This window comes from Neoarius graeffei, chromosome 10, assembly GCF_027579695.1.
Source record: "Neoarius graeffei isolate fNeoGra1 chromosome 10, fNeoGra1.pri, whole genome shotgun sequence".
In the NCBI taxonomy this organism is placed as follows: Eukaryota; Metazoa; Chordata; class Actinopteri; order Siluriformes; family Ariidae; genus Neoarius; species Neoarius graeffei.
Genome location: NC_083578.1, coordinates 90,692,073 through 90,710,759, shown reverse-complemented (window position 1 = coordinate 90,710,759; position 18,687 = coordinate 90,692,073). Strand labels below are relative to the sequence as shown.

Here is an 18,687-nt window from a genome sequence, read left to right as displayed (position 1 = left end):
GTATCTATGCCAATATGCTTGCAGCCACATGAGGTCTATTTTGATGTGCTCCAAGGCACCTTGTCAATAGAGAAGCCAGCCAGCCAGATATGTTTAAATTAATACCTTCAAATCACTTTCATTTATAATTTTAACTGTTTTGTTTTGCTAATTTTATTTGTAGTTTTGTATCACATGACCCATCCATCTGTCACAATGATACAGGTGTGTAAAGACTCTGATCTGTCCAATTAACTCATGAAATAAAATCATACCTGTTACTCCACTTTTATCCATCCATCCATCCATCCTTGTACCCTCCCATACTCTCTCTCTCTCTCTCTCTCCTCACAGTGGGAGGGAAGTGAGTGTTAGTGGGACTGGTCCGTTTGGGCTCTGTGTAGAAATGCCCTCATCTCCTGGTGTTGGGTTGCAGGGGCTCAACGCAATGAGGAAACACTGAAGCTCATACGCACAGAAGAAGGATCTGTCCCACCTGCTCACTTTTTGGAGGTAAGAAGTCTAATTATTTACAGATAAACTCTCCTCCATTATCTTGGTCAATTTCATTACATTGTGTATTCTGCGGAGCTGTAAAATTTCACCCAGTGTTTATTTATTTATTTAGTCTGCAATTTTGGTTAAAACTCCAACGATGGATAATTCATATTTTAAAAGCATTCCAGTTCTGAGTCACTCTGTTTCTGTTCTACATGTTGAGTTCTCAGCGCAAGGGCTTGATTTCTTTGTAGACAAAATAATTATTAGTCTGAAGTCTCTAATTTGTGGTGCGTCAAAGCCACCTTTGTGTTTCTGTCTGTTTAAAGTGTTGTGTTTATTATGGGGTGGAACACCTGAAACAGTGTCAGGGTTGGGTGCAGGGTGTGTTTGGGTGCGTCTCTGCGTCCTGAATGGACCTCATGCTTTCAGCTTTGCCTTTTCTAAAACAGATTTTTATTTCAGGACTGTAATCGTGTAATCACAGAGCGGCTGTTTCAGTGAGCGTCAGTGTGGAGAGAAACACCAGTGCATGCATTACAGACGAGCGTGTGGAGACCCATAGGAAAAGAAAGGAATGAGAAAATAAATAAAACTAAAAGAATGAGGTAGCATGAAAAAAAGGAAAACCTTATTTGGACAAAATAAAATGAGGAAAAGAGGGAGAATGAATGAATGAGGGAGACAGGAGAAAGGGGGACCAAGGGAGAATAAGGGAGGACAAGCTTGAAAGGAAATGGAAGGAAAAAAAGGAGAAAGAGGAAGGAATGAAGGAACAACAGGAAGTAAGGTACAATGAGAAGTAACAAGGCCAAAGGAGAAAATGAGGAAAGATGGGAGCATGAGGGAAAGGGAACGAGAGAGAACTAGAGAATAGGGAAAAGTGAGGAAATCAAGCAGAATTTGGAAAAAGGGGAAAAGGAGGATGGTGGAACAAGGAAAAGGGAGAAAGACAGAAAAGTAGAACAAAGCAGGAATAAGAAAACAAGGGATAATGAAGGAAATGAGAGGAGGGAAAAAAGAGAATGAGGAAAAAGGGAGACTGTACCAAATGACTGCCACCAGTTGCTTCCTCTTCTTTTGCAGCCTCGCGCTTCCCATCTTTCTCTTCCAGCAGCCATGACGACGGTCGTCATGATGATGATGCTGTCAGCATCCCTCCTCCTGTCCTCTGCTCTTCCATTCCAGCAGAAAGGATTCTGGGATTTTGGTGAAGACATTGATGTCAGAGATCTGATGACGATGATGATGAAGGACCAGGAGGAAGGTTCAGGGTTTGAGGATGTCCTTCCGCCCGAGGTGCCAACGTGTCCATTCGGATGCGTGTGTCACCTGAAGGTGGTGCAGTGCTCTGATCTCGGTTAGTATTACTGCACTCATCGACTTCTCCTAACATCTCTGAAGTGTGTTTCCATCCCTGTACACATTAGCTAACTTGAGCCTGGTAATTTGTCACACCAGCCAGTATAAAAACATTCCTTTTTCTACTGTCAAATGTATTTGAAGAGCAATGCCTCCTCGGTAAGTAAGTGTGCTCCTAAAGTCTGCAGTGATGTCAGCTTGAGCAATTTAATCAACCTGAATCAGGAAAAAGTGTACAAGGGGATAAGGGGACAGAGTTGGAACACAGCTTGAGTAATTACCTCAGCTGATAAGATATAAAAACTGTCTTTTAGATGATCAACTGGACTGGATCGAAGTGGGAAAAGTGTTTAAATAGCATTTAAGCATCCAAAAATTTCACTCAAGCAGACAAAATAATAAAAATGGCCAAGGAACTCAAATCAGAGGAAGTGGATGAGGAGATACGCTAAATTGGAACACGGCCCAGAACTCCCCCCAAGGTGATAAAGTAATGGAATGGCCCTTTAGATGGCTGATGGGACTTGACCAAAGAAATAAGAGGATGTGGATTAGAGGAAGAGTGAAACCTGTCTTGTAACAGCCTCCTAGGAAGGAATACACCCCGGACCATGCACACACACACACTCATTGATATTTAACATTGCCATTCCACTTTTGAGAGGTGGGAGGAACATGAAGAAACCGATATGAAGACGAGGAGAACGTATGAAAGTCCATACAGACAGCAAAGTAGCCCATGCTCATGGTTGAACCAAGGATCTTGGAGGTGTGAGGCATCAACGGTGCCCGCTGCACCAACATAAACTGGAAATACGGATACGTTTTACTTCCAGAATGTCACCTATCCATTGGGATTTGACTTGTTTTTGAAAAGTCAGATTTAAACACTAGCCTGCAGTCAGCTGTGGAAGATTGTTTGACTCTCTCAATACCACCACGAGTTGGCCTAGTGGTTAGCGTGTCCGCCTCTCAATGTTCAATCGCGAGTTCTACGCACGGTCGGCTCATACCAAAGACCATCATAAAAATGGTGCCTACTGCTGTCTGGCAAGGCACGCTGCAATACAGACGCGAGTGGGGAGTCAAACTCTCTTGTTTACCAGAGGACCCGCCCCCCACTGTAACTCTAGTTATGTAATAGGCGAGAGGCCGAGAGCTACGGAAACGGAGATCGGCGCCACCCTATACGCCACATGGAGTGGGAAGAGACTTTGACTTGACTCAATACCACCGGCCCCTTGTTAGAAGGGATAACAATCTCCTGTCCTCGAGTTGACTGGAGCATAAACTGACTCGGTATTTCTGTTCAATCATAACTGGACATGAAACACAAAGTGATTTGATTGGCAATAGGCTGTTTAGAATTTAGTGTGGGCAAAAGTCTGTCCATTTCAGTGGAAGATTAGGGGGAAGCCATAACCAAATGGTTAGAGAAACAGCTTTGGGACCAAAAGGTCACTGGTTTGATTCCCTGAACCAGCAAGATTGGCTCAAGTGCCCTTGAGCAAGGCACCTAACCCCCAACTGCTCCGGCAAATGTGGAAGTATACCTTGTGTCTGATTAGCCAAAGAAAAACTGATGATGTGATTATCAGTTCGGGCAAGGACCCAACCAAAACAAGATAAATAATAATTAGTGACAGAGGAAGTTTATTGGTTAAGTGACAGATATACTGACATCAAAAAGATCAGTCTGGGTTTCTGGTTTTCTTTAAGATGGCTGACAGGACTTCATTGGACTGGACCAAGGGATGTGCCTGAATGGAAGCGTTTAAAACAGTCATATCCTCTTTATTTTCCCGTAATGTCCCACTTTTCTCCCATCATTTCCTCGTGTATGTTTTACTTGGACTGGCATGAAAATCAGCGTCTAAAAATGAGGAAAGAAATTAAAATGCTTGTGGGAATGTGATGGAACGGCATGAAAGAATTTGGGCACGCCACATAAAAGGTCATGTGGGGAGAGAGGAGTTACTTTACTGTCTAACAGAGAGACATTAATATAACCTCTGTGTGTGTGTGTGTGTGTGTGTGTGTGTGTGTGTGTGTGTGTGTGTGTGAGAGAGAGAGAGAGAGAGAGAGAGAGAGAGAGAGACAGACACCTGTGCACATGGCATTTTATTACAGACGTGACTGTTTATAGTGTTATTACATGGCAGTGAATGTGCCATAAACACCGACGCCCGTCTCGCCATCACCCATGAAGTCCAAAAGTAGCTATTTGAAAATAAGTCACTGGTTACCACGGTAACATCAGGACCACGGGACAGGTTCTGATTCACAGATGTGTGCAGTATGTACAGAAAAATGCCTGTCTCTCACTCTTTTTCTGTCTGTCTGTCTATCTCTGCTTCCATTCCTCTCTCTTTCCCTCATAATATAGCTGTTTCTTTCTGTCGCTTTCTCCATTTCTTCATCTCTTTTTTCTTTCTTTTCCTTCTGCCACTGTCCTGTGCTACGTGGAGCTCTGATAGTCAGGCTCCATCATAATTATATGGAGTCTCTCTCTCTCTCTCTCTCTCTCTCTCTCACACACACACACACACACACACACACACACACACACACACACACACACACACACACAGAGGCCAAGTACTCCACAATTTACCCAACATTTCCCAAATTACTGCTTTCTGAAAAGTTTACAAGTGAAAATAAAGCAGTTAGAAAGATGTTTTCTCAACCCAGTCAACCCGGCGAGCTTTATTAGAGTTTATTTACAGACTGCAGGTCAGCACAATCCACAGATGATTTTACTGCACCTGTGTGGAATTACGGTGAAATTGTTTGTAGTTAACCGAAGATTTTATCTGACCTTTGCTCAATTTTCACTCAGTTATATTTTTATGAAAAAAAAAGAAATATTTCTTCAGGAATCCCCCCCCCCCCCCCCCCAGTCTTTTCTCCAATTCTTCACCTTAAAGCTGCAAGATGTAAGAGCCTGGAATATTGCGTTCTCCTATTATGAGCTACTAGCAGGAGAACAATTTGTAACCTAATGTAAAAAAAAACCAAAAACAACAACAACAAAAAACCCCAAACCCACACGTCACGGTTGCTCCACTCGGGCCTCAGAGCTTCAGAGATGACTCTGTGCATTTCCAGCACCAACTGACATGGAAAATCTTTCTATCTCCAACTAGCTACAGTCGTGCTTGAAAGTTTGTGAACCCTTTAGAATTTTCTATATTTCTGCATAAATATGACCTAAAACATCATCAGATTTTCACACAAGTCCTAAAAGTAGATAAAGAGAACCCAGTTAAACAAATGAGACACAAATATTATACTTGGTCATTTATTTATTAAGGAAAATGATCCAATATTACATATCTGTGAGTGGCAAAAGTATGTGAACCTCTAGGATTAGCAGTTAATTTGAAGGTGAAATTAGAGTCAGGTGTTTTCAATCAATGGGATGACAATCAGGTGTGAGTGGGCACCCTGTTTTATTTAAAGAACAGGGATCTATCAAAGTCTGATCTTCACAACACATGTTTGTGGAAGTGTATCATGGCATGAACAAAGGAGATTTCTGAGGACCTCAGAAAAAATGTTGTTGATGCTCATCAGGCTGGAAAAGGTTACAAAACCATCTCTAAAGAGTTTGGACTCCACCAATCCACAGTCAGACAGATTGTGTACAAATGGAAGAAATTCAAGACCATTGTTACCCTCCCCAGAAGTGGTCGACCAACAAAGATCATTCCAAGAGCAAGGCGTGTAATAGTTGGCGAGGTCACAAAGGACCCCAGGGTAACTTCTAAGCAACTGAAGGCTTCTCTCACATTGGTTAACGTTAATGCTCATGAGTACACCATCAGGAGAACACTAAACAACAATGGTGTGCATGGCAGGGTGGCAAGGAGAAAGCCACTGCTCTCCAAAAAGAACATTGCTCATCTGCAGTTTGCTAAAGATCACATGGACAAGCCAGAAGGCTATTGGAAAAACGTTTTGTGGACAGATGAGACCAAAATAGAACTTTTTGGTTTAAATGAGAAGTGTTATGTTTGGAGAAAGGGAAACACTGCATTCCAGCATAAGAACCTTATCCCATCTGTGAAACATGGTGGTGGTAGTATCATGATTTGGGCCTGTTTTGCTGCATCTGGGCCAGGATGGCTTGCCATCATTGATAGAACAATGAATTCTGAATTATACCAGCGAATTCTAAAGGAAAATGTCAGGACATCTGTCCATGAACTGAATCTCAAGAGAAGGTGGGTCATGCAGCAAGACAACGACCCTAAGCACACAAGTTGGTCTACCAAAGAATGGTTAAAGAAGAATAAAGTTAATGCTTTGGAATGGCCAAGTCAAAGTTCTGACCTTAATCCAATGGAAATGTTGTGGAAGGACCTGAAGCGAGCAGTTCATGTGAGGAAACCCACCAACATCCCAGAGTTGAAGCTGTTCTGTACGGAGGAATGGGCTAAAATTCCTCTAAGCCGGTGTGCAGGACCGATCAACAGTTACCGCAAACGTTTAGTTGCAGTTATTGCTGCACAAGGGGGTCACACCAGATACTGAAAGCAAAGGTTCACATACTTTTGCCACTCACATATATGTAATATTGGATCATTTTTCTCAATAAATAAATGACCAAGTATAATATTTTTGTCTCATTTGTTTAACTGGGTTCTCTTTATCTACTTTTAGGACTTGTGTGAAAATCTGATGATGTTTTAAGTCATATTTATGCAGAAATATAGAAAATTCTGAAGGGTTCACAAACTTTCAAGCACCACTGTACACTCACTGGCCACTTTAATAGGAATGTGTTGTTGATCCCTGTTCTTGGCTGCAGGAGTGGAACCCAATGTGTTGTTCTGCTGCTGCATGCTGAGATGCTTTTCTGCTCACCACGGTTGTAAAGAGTGATTATATGAGTTACTATATCCTTCTTGTCAAAAAAACTTGAACCAATCTGTCCATTTTCCTCTGAACTCTCTTATCAACAATGCATTTTTCCCATCCACAGAACTATCGCTCACTCACAAACTTGATGTTTTTTGTTTTTCGCACCATTCCGTGTAAACTCTGTTGTGTGTGAAAACCCCAGGAGATCAGCAGTTTCTGAAATACTCAAACCAGTCCATCTGGCTCAAACCAACACCTTTGCCTACTGTGTAACTGAGTAAACCGAGTAAGAACACACATTCAACATGCAGGATAAATCAGATGGCTATCATCTATTATTTGTTACCTTTCCACTAAATTAGAGAACAAATAAATTCTTTACCTGTTCAGCAAGAAAAAAGCTATCACTCCTGAACCCCTTTTCTTCCTGTGTTAACTTTCACTATGATTCCCACTGGGTTTGTTTCCACTCTCACGTTCTTCGTCTTTCTCTTTCTATTGGCTGTGGCTGTGGCTCATTACTGCGTAATCAGACTTTTGTTCCTGTCTGATAATTGGACATTTGATGACATTTGATATTTCTGAGTTGTGTATGATGCATGCATACAATAGTCCCCAAAATTCCAGCAGACACACCCGACACAGTGCTGACTGTGAATTATTATTATTATTATTATTATTATTATAGTTTTTGTGTCTGATTTGCATTGCAGGTCTGATTTATGTGCCATCCAACATCCCACCCGACACGCTGCTGTTGGACCTGCAGTGCAACGGCATCACAGAGATCCGAGAGGGAGATTTTAAAGGCCTCAGTAACCTCTATGTAAGACTCCACTGTAAAATTACCATCAGGCTTCATTGTTTTTAGGAGCAGATTTTATCATTTCAAAAGAACTAGCAATCTGAAACAGAATGAGGTTTGGTGATTAGTAAACCTCATCAAACCACCTGACCAGAGGTGTTCTCTTTATGCCGACCAAGAAGGAAACAGTTAAGACTGCAAAGAGATTTTGAGATTTTGCAGGAAATATTAAATATATTTTCTTCTGTTCATTTAGTTTCATTAATTATTTTAAGCAGATAAATATTGATTTGCATGATTAATGTCACTGTGGGAATAAGACAAAGTCTCTCAGAAAAAGAATCACACCAAGACTGACTAATGAGACCAAAACCAAGATAAGAAACAGGCTAAGACAAAGACACCACATACTGAGCCCCAGGCCAAGAACCCAAATTCTGAGGACTGAGCCCCAGGCCAAGACCTAAATTCTGAGTACTGAGTCCCAGGCCAAGACCTAAATTATGAGGATTGAGTCCCAGGCCAAAACCTAAATTCTGAGGACTGAGCCCCAGGCCAAGACCTAAATTCTGAGTACTGAGTCCCAGGCCAAGACCTAAATTATGAGGATTGAGTCCCAGGCCAAAACCTAAATTCTGAGGACTGAGCCCCAGGCCAAGACCCAAATTCTGAGTACTGAGCCCCAAGCCAAGAACCAAAGTCTGTGTAGTGAGCCCCAGGCCAAGACCCATATTCTGAGTACTGAGCCCCAGGCCAAGACCCAGAATCTGACTACTGAGTCCCAGGCCAAGACCCAGAGTTTGAGTACTGAGCCCCTGGCCAAGACCAAATTCTGAGTACTGAGCCCCAGGCCAAGACCCAGAATTTGAGTACTGAGCCCCAGGCCAAGACCCAGAATCTGTGTACTGAGCCCCAGGCCAAGACCCAAATTCTGAGGACTGAATTCCAAGCCAAGACCCAGAATCTGAGTACTGAGCCCCAGGCCAAGACCCAAATTCTGAGTACTGAGTCCCAGGCCAAGACCTAAATTATGAGGATTGAGTCCCAGGCCAAAACCTAAATTCTGAGGACTGAGCCCCAGGCCAAGACCCAAATTCTGAGTACTGAGCCCCAAGCCAAGAACCAAAGTCTGTGTAGTGAGCCCCAGGCCAAGACCCATATTCTGAGTACTGAGCCCCAGGCCAAGACCCAGAATCTGACTACTGAGTCCCAGGCCAAGACCCAGAATCTGACTACTGAGTCCCAGGCCAAGACCCAGAGTTTGAGTACTGAGCCCCTGGCCAAGACCAAATTCTGAGTACTGAGCCCCAGGCCAAGACCCAGAATTTGAGTACTGAGCCCCAGGCCAAGACCCGGAATCTGTGTACTGAGCCCCAGGCCAAGACCCAAATTCTGAGGACTGAATTCCAAGCCAAGACCCAGAATCTGAGTACTGAGCCCCAGGCCAAGACCCAAATTCTGAGTACTGAGCCCCAGGCCAAGAACCAAAGTCTGTGTATTGAGCCCCAGGCCAAGACCCATATTCTGAGTACTGAGCCCCAGGCCAAGACCCAGAATCTGAGTACTGATCCCCAGGCCTAGACCCAGAGTCTGAATACTGAGCCCCAGGCCAAAACTCAGAGTTTGAGTACTGAGCCCCTGGCCAAGACCAAATTCTGAGTATTGAGCCTCAGGCCAAGACCCAGAATCTGAGTACTGATCCCCAGGCCAAGACCCAGAGTCTGAATACTGAGCCCCAGGTCAAGACCCAAAATCTCAGTACTGAGACCCAGCCCCAAATTGAGTAGCAAGAACAAGATTCTGGATAATAAAACCCACACACGTTCTATGATAAAGACTAACAATACTCACACATAGACCAGAAATGAAACCCAAACAAATTTCTAACCCTGCACAATTATACCAATTCCAAGATTCTGAGTATGGAGACCAAGACCAAAACAAAGAGACATGGTACCATAATACAGTACTACAGAATAAGATCCAGAACAAGTGTCTGATTAATTTGACCTAGACAAAGACCAAAACCCCAAATTCCAGTTACACCAGCTCCAAATTTGGCATAACAAAACCTATACCAGCACTCGGGGTAATAAGATCCAGACCAAGACTGAGTAACACGATGAAGCTCATGACAGTGGGAAAATCTCTCAAACAAGACCCAAATCAAGAGACTGAGTAATGAGACCTGGACCCATCTCAAGACTCTGAGTAAAAGACAAAGAGCAACACCAGAACTCTGAGTAACAAGACCCAGACCATGAGTCCGTAAGAGTTCCCTAAACATTTTTAAATACCATTCATTAAAAATTGTGTGTGTGTGTGTGTGTGTGTGTGTGTGTGTACTAGGCGCTAATTTTGAGGAGTAATCTGATCTCTCGAGTTCACCCTCGTGCCTTCCTGCCTCTGAAGCGCTTGCAGAAGCTCTACTTTTCCCACAACCTGCTCACCTCCATTCCTCGCAACCTGCCTGCATCCCTTGTTGAGCTGCGTATCCATGACAACCGCATCCGCAAAGTAGCTGCAGGGACCTTCAGTGGCCTGGGAAACATGCATGTGATTGGTGAGATATGTACCCTTTTAGACATACAGAACGTACCTCAAGTTGAACTGGATCTGTGGGCTGCTGCACCCAGTGGTCATTGATGGTATTGCAAACATTTTCATTAACATTCTAAGAAGGTTGATCCATTAAAGCTACTGCTTTGAAAGTCTTTTTCTTTAATGTCTGTAATAGAAAGAAATGTAACAGAAAGTTAGGTAATTTTAGGTATTTTATACAGTCATAAATTTATTCCAGCTATAATGGTAAATCTTTTAAATACTGCTGGGCCAACTTACATAACTTGGATGAACAGTCGAATATAAAATGTTCATTTACTTACCTAGTATTTGCAGAGAAAAACTGCTAGCCAAGACTTTGCTAAAATAAGTAGTGTTGGACACCACATGATAGGTTAACATCCCAGGCTCTAATAACTTCTAGAACATATCGAAGTTAAAAGTTTTACATGGATACTTGAGCAAGAAATATCTCGCAGTGACATCTCAGCAGTTTTGTTCTGTCTGGTCTGGATTTTCATAATTCTGTATTTACATTATGTTAATTGTACAGTGTGGAGATGGAGACCGATTTGGCAGTACTGTGGATCGAATGTGGTTCTAACTATAACTGTGCTTTAAAAGCTTGGCAATCTTTGCCTTAATGTGTGAAAATTGTGTTTGTGTGTTTGGTATTGTGTGCAGAAATGGGCCGTAATCCCATCCACAACAGTGGATTTGAGCCAGGAGCATTCAAAGGTCTCAAACTGAGCTACCTACGAATCTCTGAAGCAGAACTCACCGGTGTACCAAAAGGTAACATGGATCACACAAGGGTGTCCACGAGTCCATTAACAAGAACTGTGTTATATTCCGTTATACCATGTTTATATAACATGCTAGTCAGTAAGGTAAACCAACTGAATGCCCTGTCTCAGTGTTAAATAATGAACTCGTACTAATTTGGGGGCATTAAGCCTGAAAGTGCTGTTAATGTTATAAATTTACAGTCCAAAGGTAGCATATTTAGAATCATGTCTTCTGTACAAACTCACATTAGTAATTATCTTTTCCGTGGACTGAAACACACTATTGTGTTGGTGTGTGTTGGTTAGATTTGCCAGCAAGTCTCCATGAGCTCCATTTGGACCATAATGAGATTCAGGCTATCGAGCTGGAGGACCTAAGCAGATACAAGCAGCTGCAGAGGTCAGACTGATTTATGCCAATATGACACATGGTGCAATAGTAAAAAGACATTTTCTTTGTGTTCTACAGTTTAAATGCAATACACATTGTATATCAACATGGACCAGATTTAAGTACATACCGTTTTTTGTATTAGCTACAGCGCACATACATTATATTGACAAAAATTTGTGCACAACTGACCATCACACCCATATGAGCTTGTTGAACATCATATTCCAGCTTCATTTCATCTTTGATGTTATAATGAGCTCCACTCCTCTGGAAAGGCTCTTCACTAGATTTTGGAGAGTAGCTGTGGGGATTTCTGTTCATTAATCTACAGGAGCATTAGTGAGATCAGGTCCTGATGTTGGATGAGGAGGTCTGGGGTGCAGTCGGTGTTCCAGTTCAGCCCAAAGGTGTTCAGTGGGGTTGAGTTCAGGACACTGAGTTCTTCACTCCAACCTTAACACACCATGTCTTCATGGAGCTCGCTTTGTGCACAGGACCATTGTCATGCTGGAACAGGAACAGGTTTGAGCCCCTTGAAGGGAAACTGTAATTTGTACTTCCAACTTTGTGGTAACAGTTTGGGGAAGAACTACATATGGTTGTGATGGTTGAGGTGCATACAGTGGTGCTTGAAAGTTTGTGAACCCTTTAGAATTTTCTATATTTCTGCATAAATATGACCTAAAACATCATCAGATTTTCACACAAGTCCTAAAAGTAGATAAAGAGAACCCAGTTAAACAAATGAGACAAAAATATTATACTTGGTCATTTATTTATTGAGGAAAATGATCCAATATTACAGATCTGTGAGTGGCAAAAGTATATGAACCTCTAGGATTAGCAGTTAATTTGAAGGTGAAATTAGAGTCAGGTGTTTTCAATCAATGGGATGACAATCAGGTGTGAGTGGGCACCCTGTTTTATTTAAAGAACAGGGATCTATCAAAGTCTGAGCTTCACAACTGAAGTGTATCATGGCACAAAAAAAGGAGATTTCTGAGGACCTCAGAAAACGTGTTGTTGATGCTCATCAGGCTGGAAAAGGTTACAAAACCATCTCTAAAGAGTTTGGACTCCACCAATCCACAGTCAGACAGATTGTGTACAAATGGAGGAAATTCAAGACCATTGTTACCCTCCCCAGGAGTGGTCGACCAACAAAGATCACTCCAAGAGCAAGGCGTGTAATAGTTGGCGAGGTCACAAAGGACCCCAGGGTAACTTCTAAGCAACTGAAGGCCTCTCCCACATTGGCTAATGTTAATGTTCATGAGTACACCATCAGGAGAACACTGAACAACAATGGTGTGCATGGCAGGGTTGCAAGGAGAAAGCTACTGCTCTCCAAAAACAACATTGCTGCTCATCTGCAGTTTGCTAAAGATCACATGGACAAGCCAGAAGGCTATTGGAAAAATGTTTTGTGGACGGATGAGACCAAAATAGAACTTTTTGGTTTAAATGAGAAGCGTTATGTTTGGAGAAAGGAAAATACTGCATTCCAGCATAAGAACCTTATCCCATCTGTGAAACATGGTGGTGGTAGTGTCATGGTTTGGGCCTGTTTTGCTGCATCTGGGCCAGGACGGCTTGCCATCATCGATGGAACAATGAATTCTGAATTATACCAGCGAATTCTAAAGGAAAATGTCAGGACATCTGTCCATGAACTGAATCTCAAGAGAAGGTGGGTCATGCAGCAAGACAACAACCCTAAGCACACAAGTTGTTCTACCAAAGAATGGTTAAAGAAGAATAAAGTTAATGTTTTGGAATGGCCAAGTCAAAGTTCTGACCTTAATCCAATGGAAATGTTGTGGAAGGACCTGAAGCGAGCAGTTCATGTGAGGAAACCCACCAACATCCCAGAGTTGAAGCTGTTCTGTACAGAGGAATGGGCTAAAATTCCTCCAAGCCGGTGTGCAGGACTGATCAACAGTTACCGCAAATGTTTAGTTGCAGTTATTGCTGCACAAGGGGGTCACACCAGATACTGAAAGCAAAGGTTCACATACTTTTCCCACTCACAGATATGTAATATTGGATCATTTTCCTCAATAAATAAATGACCAAGTATAATATTTTTGTCTCATTTGTTTAACTGGGTTCTCTTTATCTACTTTTAGGACTTGTGTGACTATCTGATGATATTTTAGGCCATATTTATGCAGAAATATAGAAAATTCTAAAGGGTTCACAAACTTTCAAGCACCACTGTATACTTTTGGCCATATAGTGTATGTAACACATACTGAACATGACAATACACTGCATAACTACACTTATACTGCTAAGAAAACAGAGAAGATGCATTATAGCTAGCATAACAATATCGATAATTAGCAAACTTACCTCACCTCACATTAAGAAGCGTATTTTAACCTAATACTACAACTTACAAAAATGTTCATGTTACAAAATGCTAATCAATGTAGCAGAATATACAATGATTCCTCTCTACACTTGTAAACATTGATCCTATAGGCTGGTTAAAAAATGGACAGTGCATCATCTCTGAAAAGTGAAACCACCACAGGTCTAGCACCCCTGCTGGCTGGTTGCAGTACTTTTTTATGTATTTTTTTTTTAGCCCTGCCCATCCCCCAAACAGCCTTTTTTCCATGTCAATTTTCTCGTCTTTTTTAAACCTACAGTGTGTAACTAGAACAGTTTTCCCGATGCTATCTGCACATTTTTTTTCCTCCAGAAATTAGTTTTTCTACTGTAAAGTAAGAGGGCGTGGTTACACTTTGGAATGAAGTGATTGACAGCTTTCCAGGGAGAGACTGGCTATAACCAGCCAGCTAACTTCACCACAAAATTTACCATCATATACCTACTTATCTGAACTTGTCTGGACACATGATACAACTAATACAAACTGTCTTATAAATATAAATGTATAAATAAATAAATGTTCTTATTAGACACATCTGTATTAATGAAATATCTCCAGATGAAACTATTTAAGTTCTCTGGATTGATGTAAGTTTGCTTTCCACCATGAATACATTCTGTGGGTCTACCAAAACGCTGGGGTGTACCTCACTTTCCTTTCGTTTCTACTGCACAAACTCGAGAAGGAGAAAGTCTCTACTGCGCAGATGCTAGTTGCAAATTTGACAACATGGCGGAGGTTTTTTGGGTTTCATTTCTGTAGAATGGGATGAATGAGAGAGTGTCATCCATTTTTTATCCAGTTGATGGCTGATCCGTATAAAATACTGGAAACGATCCCCTCTGGTGGCACGGTGGTGTAGTGGTTAGCGTTGTCGCCTCACAGCAAGAAGGTCCGGGTTCAAGCCCCGTGGCCGGCGAGGGCCTTTCTGTGCGGAGTTTGCATGTTCTCCCCGTGTCCGTGTGGGTTTCCTCCGGGTGCTCCGGTTTCCCCCACAGTCCAAAGACATGCAGGTTAGGTTAACTGGTGACTCTAAATTGAGCGTAGGTGTGAATGTGAGTGTGAATGGTTGTCTGTGTCTATGTGTCAGCCCTGTGATGACCTGGCGACTTGTCCAGGGTGTACCCCGCCTTTCACCCGTAGTCAGCTGGGATAGGCTCCAGCTTGCCTGCGACCCTGAAGAACAGGATAAAGCGGCTAGAGATAATGAGATGAGATGAGATGATGCCCTCTTGTGGTTAAACAGCAGACACCAGGTTCAAAGTTTAAATATCGTTTTCTCTTTCTACAGATGTGTCTGTAAACTTTGTCACTTTGCTCTGTCTTACTTTCCTCTCTCTATCTTTTTTTGTTCATTTGTAAATTAGGCTGGGTCTTGGGTCGAATCATATCCTGCATATTGAACATGGTGCGCTGTCTTACCTGCCCAGCCTGAGGGAGCTCCACCTGGACCACAACCGCCTCTCCAGCGTCCCCAGTGGCCTGTCCAACATGAAATACCTGCAGGTGTGTCTGTGTGTTACTATAAGCCACGAGATGTTCACTAACTGAACTTCATTTATCACATGACAGCAACTAAGAAAACTGAAGTAAATGAAAGTCTGGTGTAAATAATGATTCGCTTTGTTTTGTACAGAAAGAATAGACCACACACCCCCACATGCCCCACCCTTTTGCATTAAGCCAGCTTTATGCTTTACAGGTTTTGACCCAAAAATCACACACCATAAAAGAACATGAGTTGACATTGGTGATCTTATGGCACCTACAGACTGAGATTTCAGTGATCATATTTAAGTTTATTGCAATCCTCATTGTGCGACACAAATCTAATAAACTTGGGTATGACATCAAGTTTGATGTATGTAGGCTGTACAATTATAACACCTACTGAATTGTAGGCTACGACGCAAGTCAGGATACAAGAATAAAACGCCATCAGTGTATATACTGGTAAACAATGAAACTAAGCAAGAATCGAACCCTTGATGGTTTGGTGTCAGTGTCGTGCTCATCAGTGCATCATTTCATGCTGCGTTCCTCTTGCTTGGTTAGCCGTGGGTTGTAGCAGCAGTCACATTGTTAAATGGTCATCCAGGTTGTCTTTGGTCACAAGACCATACTAACGGTCATCTTTGAGCCTCCCATACAGTGTGATGTAGGACTCCTGGACTTTTGGAGCCATGACCCAAAATATCACCATGTTTCTTTTATGCTGGTCATCTTTCGTCTGGGACAGCCCGAAATCACAAAGTGTATACTCACCATTAGAAAACAGAATGTGCTCATCAGTGGGTGATTCCGCAAACCTGCAGGGTTAAAAATCACCTTTGTGAACTCGTAAGGTGAAAGGAGCTGCTATTTTTTAGTATACCATAACACACATGAAGCCACCTCGTCTTTCCAAACTGCCCCATATAACAGCCACAGTACAGTTTATATCTAAATACTTGAGAAGAATCCATCTGGCCGTCCATATGTACTTCTCACGCGGATAGCTGAGGAACTGGGCCAAATATGGTTGTGCTTAGTTTCTAAGAGCTTTTGCAATCTGGAATAAAAATAGCCCAAATGCAAAAAATAAAATAAAATAAAAGCATGTGTGGCATTTCAGTTTGAAGCCAACAGTGGCCAAGCTGTAAACGTTTGGTTTCACCAAGGCTGAGTCCTGGCTAAAGTCTCGCACCCAGATTTGGATTTGGACCAGACAAAGTGCTAAGTGTGGGTCATCACTGGGACAGTACTCATTTGCTATCCTTAGTGAAATTGCCTCTTTGTTGTGGTGGCTTATACTGCATTCAGTGTGGGCAGTGGTGCCTCAGTGGATCAGAAGGTTATGACTTCAAGACTTGGTACAGTATCTCCAAGCTGCCACTCTTGGTCTTTGCTCCAGGAGCAGTGTATCATGGATGACCCTGGGTTCTGACCCCAGCTTCATAATGGACCGGGACATATGGCAAAAAGTAAATTCCCAAATACGGGAAACTCCAAGATGCCCTGACTCAGTCTTGTGGTATTCAAAACTTTGTGATTGGTATGAATTTGTTAGTTATGAATATGTTTGCGGCGGCACGGTGGTGTAGTGGTTACCGCTGTCGCCTCACAGCAAGAAGGTCCAGGTTCGAGCCCCACGGCCGGCGAGGGCCTTTCTGTGTGGAGTTTGCATGTTCTCCCCATGTCCGCGTGGGTTTCCTCCGGGTGCTCCGGTTTCCCCCACAGTCCAAAGACATGCAGGTTAGGTTAACTGGTGACTCTAAATTGAGCGTAGGTGTGAATGTGAGTGTGAATGGTTGTCTGTGTCTATGTGTCAGCCCTGTGATGACCTGGCGACTTGTCCAGGGTGTACCCCGCCTTTCACCCGTAGTCAGCTGGGATAGGATCCAGCTTGCCTGCGACCCTGTAGAAGGATAAAGCGGCTAGAGATAATGAAATGAGATGAGATGAGAATATGTTTGCTGCTACAACCCATGACTACGAACCAACCAATGGGATGGTTGGATGCCATGGGGAAGCCATGGCCTAATGGTTAGAGAAGCAGCTTTGGAATCAAAAGGTCGCTGGTTTGATTCACTGGACCAGCAGGAATGACTGACGTGCCCTTGAGCAAGGAACCTAACCCCCAACTGCTCCCCATGGTATGTTGTAGCAGTTCTGCTCTTGGTATGTTGCACTGGATAAATGTATCTGCTAATGCCATTGAAAGTTTTGTTCACAGTTTGCATGGAGAGTTTCCATGCAAAATTTCCTGCAGGTCCCTGGACCCCTCTTTGAGAACCATAGTTCTAGGTTAGGTAGCTAATGATAGACTTATATTAGCTATTTCCCAGCTGCCTAGCTACAACATTTAACTACTTGGAATGCAAGTAAATCTCACTGACGTATTCATTTTAAAAGTATGAAGTCCTTCTGAATCCATCATTAAAGTCATTATTAAATATTTCAAGTGGGGACTTGCAGTTAATCAGGCCTCTCTCTCTCTCTCTCTCTCTCTCTCTCTTTCTCTCTGCAGGTGGTCTATCTTCACTCCAACAACATTACCTCAGTGAAGGTGAATGATTTCTGCCCGACGGGGTTCGGTGTGAAGAAGGTCTTCTATAATGGCATCAGTCTGTTCGGGAACCCTATTGACTATTGGGAAATTCAGCCTGCCACCTTCCGCTGCGTCACTGACAGCATGGCCGTGCAGTTCGGCAACCATAAGAAATAGATACCCAGCACCCCCCTCCCCCCAACCTTCTGGCCCCTATCCCTGCCCCCCACCACCGTCCACACACACACACACACACACACACACACACACACACACACACACACACACACACTAAAAACAACACCTAAACCCACAAACGCTAAATTTAAAAACACAGAAATAACCAAGACTCTTTTAACGACCCATGTTTTATAACATCATTGTAACGTCTTATTTCGGATGTTGTTGTATGTTTCTGATTAATGCTTTAATTTCGATGTTACTTCGGTCTGTTACTTCGGTCCAGCATCTAGCATGTCTCCTGTCCATACTGATTGAAAGGAATTTGTTATCGTCTGTCTGTTTCAGTGTTAGCGTGCATTACACTGCACTACAGCTTCACTATACTTTACGCACTAATTTAGTTCCCAGAGCACTTTAATGATGTCAAAAAATCACCCAGATTTTGTAACAAACAGTGACTGATTTGATCTGATTAATCATGTCTCATATCTGGGCATTTTCGTGACAATTAATCTTGTATATTAGGAGTGTTCGGCTGCTTTCACGCTAGCCTTCATCTGCTGCAGCGCTTTTAAATATAAAACATATACATACTGTAAATTTCTTACAAAACAGATGAATGAACACACTGCAATTCATTACCAATAAACACATTTTCCAAATGACAGTGTCTTCAATAAGTAAGTTCCTTATCACGACCTTGAATTTTACAACATTTTGTAGCGGTATGACTGAAAACTGAAGTTTATTGGGATTATGTGTCAATTTTTTAAATCTTTCTAATGAAGAATGATGTAAATGTGAATGAGCTGCATA

The 18,687-nt window shown here is 42.5% G+C and overlaps 1 protein-coding gene across 1 annotated transcript; it reads left to right on the top strand.

Moving 5' to 3' along the window:
- The first annotated feature begins 409 nt into the window (after window positions 1-409).
- Window positions 410-18,536, top strand: bgna (biglycan a). The gene is made up of 8 exons (XM_060930959.1): window positions 410-492; window positions 1,564-1,837; window positions 7,422-7,534; window positions 9,863-10,076; window positions 10,760-10,870; window positions 11,170-11,263; window positions 15,026-15,164; window positions 17,668-18,536. Exons 2-8 carry the CDS (start codon window positions 1,597-1,599, stop codon window positions 17,863-17,865), a joined length of 1,110 nt encoding a protein of 369 aa, XP_060786942.1. The 5' UTR covers window positions 410-492; window positions 1,564-1,596; the 3' UTR covers window positions 17,866-18,536.
- Window positions 18,537-18,687: the final 151 nt, after the last annotated feature.

Excerpts from the sequence above, each read along its gene's own strand:
- bgna (XM_060930959.1), top strand. The coding sequence starts at position 1,597 with ATGACGACGGTCGTCATGATGATGATGCTGTCAGCATCCCTCCTCCTG. Across the intron at positions 1,838-7,421 it reads GGTGCAGTGCTCTGATCTCG|GTCTGATTTATGTGCCATCC; the intron begins GTTAGTATTACT and ends TTTGCATTGCAG. Across the intron at positions 10,077-10,759 it reads GGGAAACATGCATGTGATTG|AAATGGGCCGTAATCCCATC; the intron begins GTGAGATATGTA and ends TATTGTGTGCAG.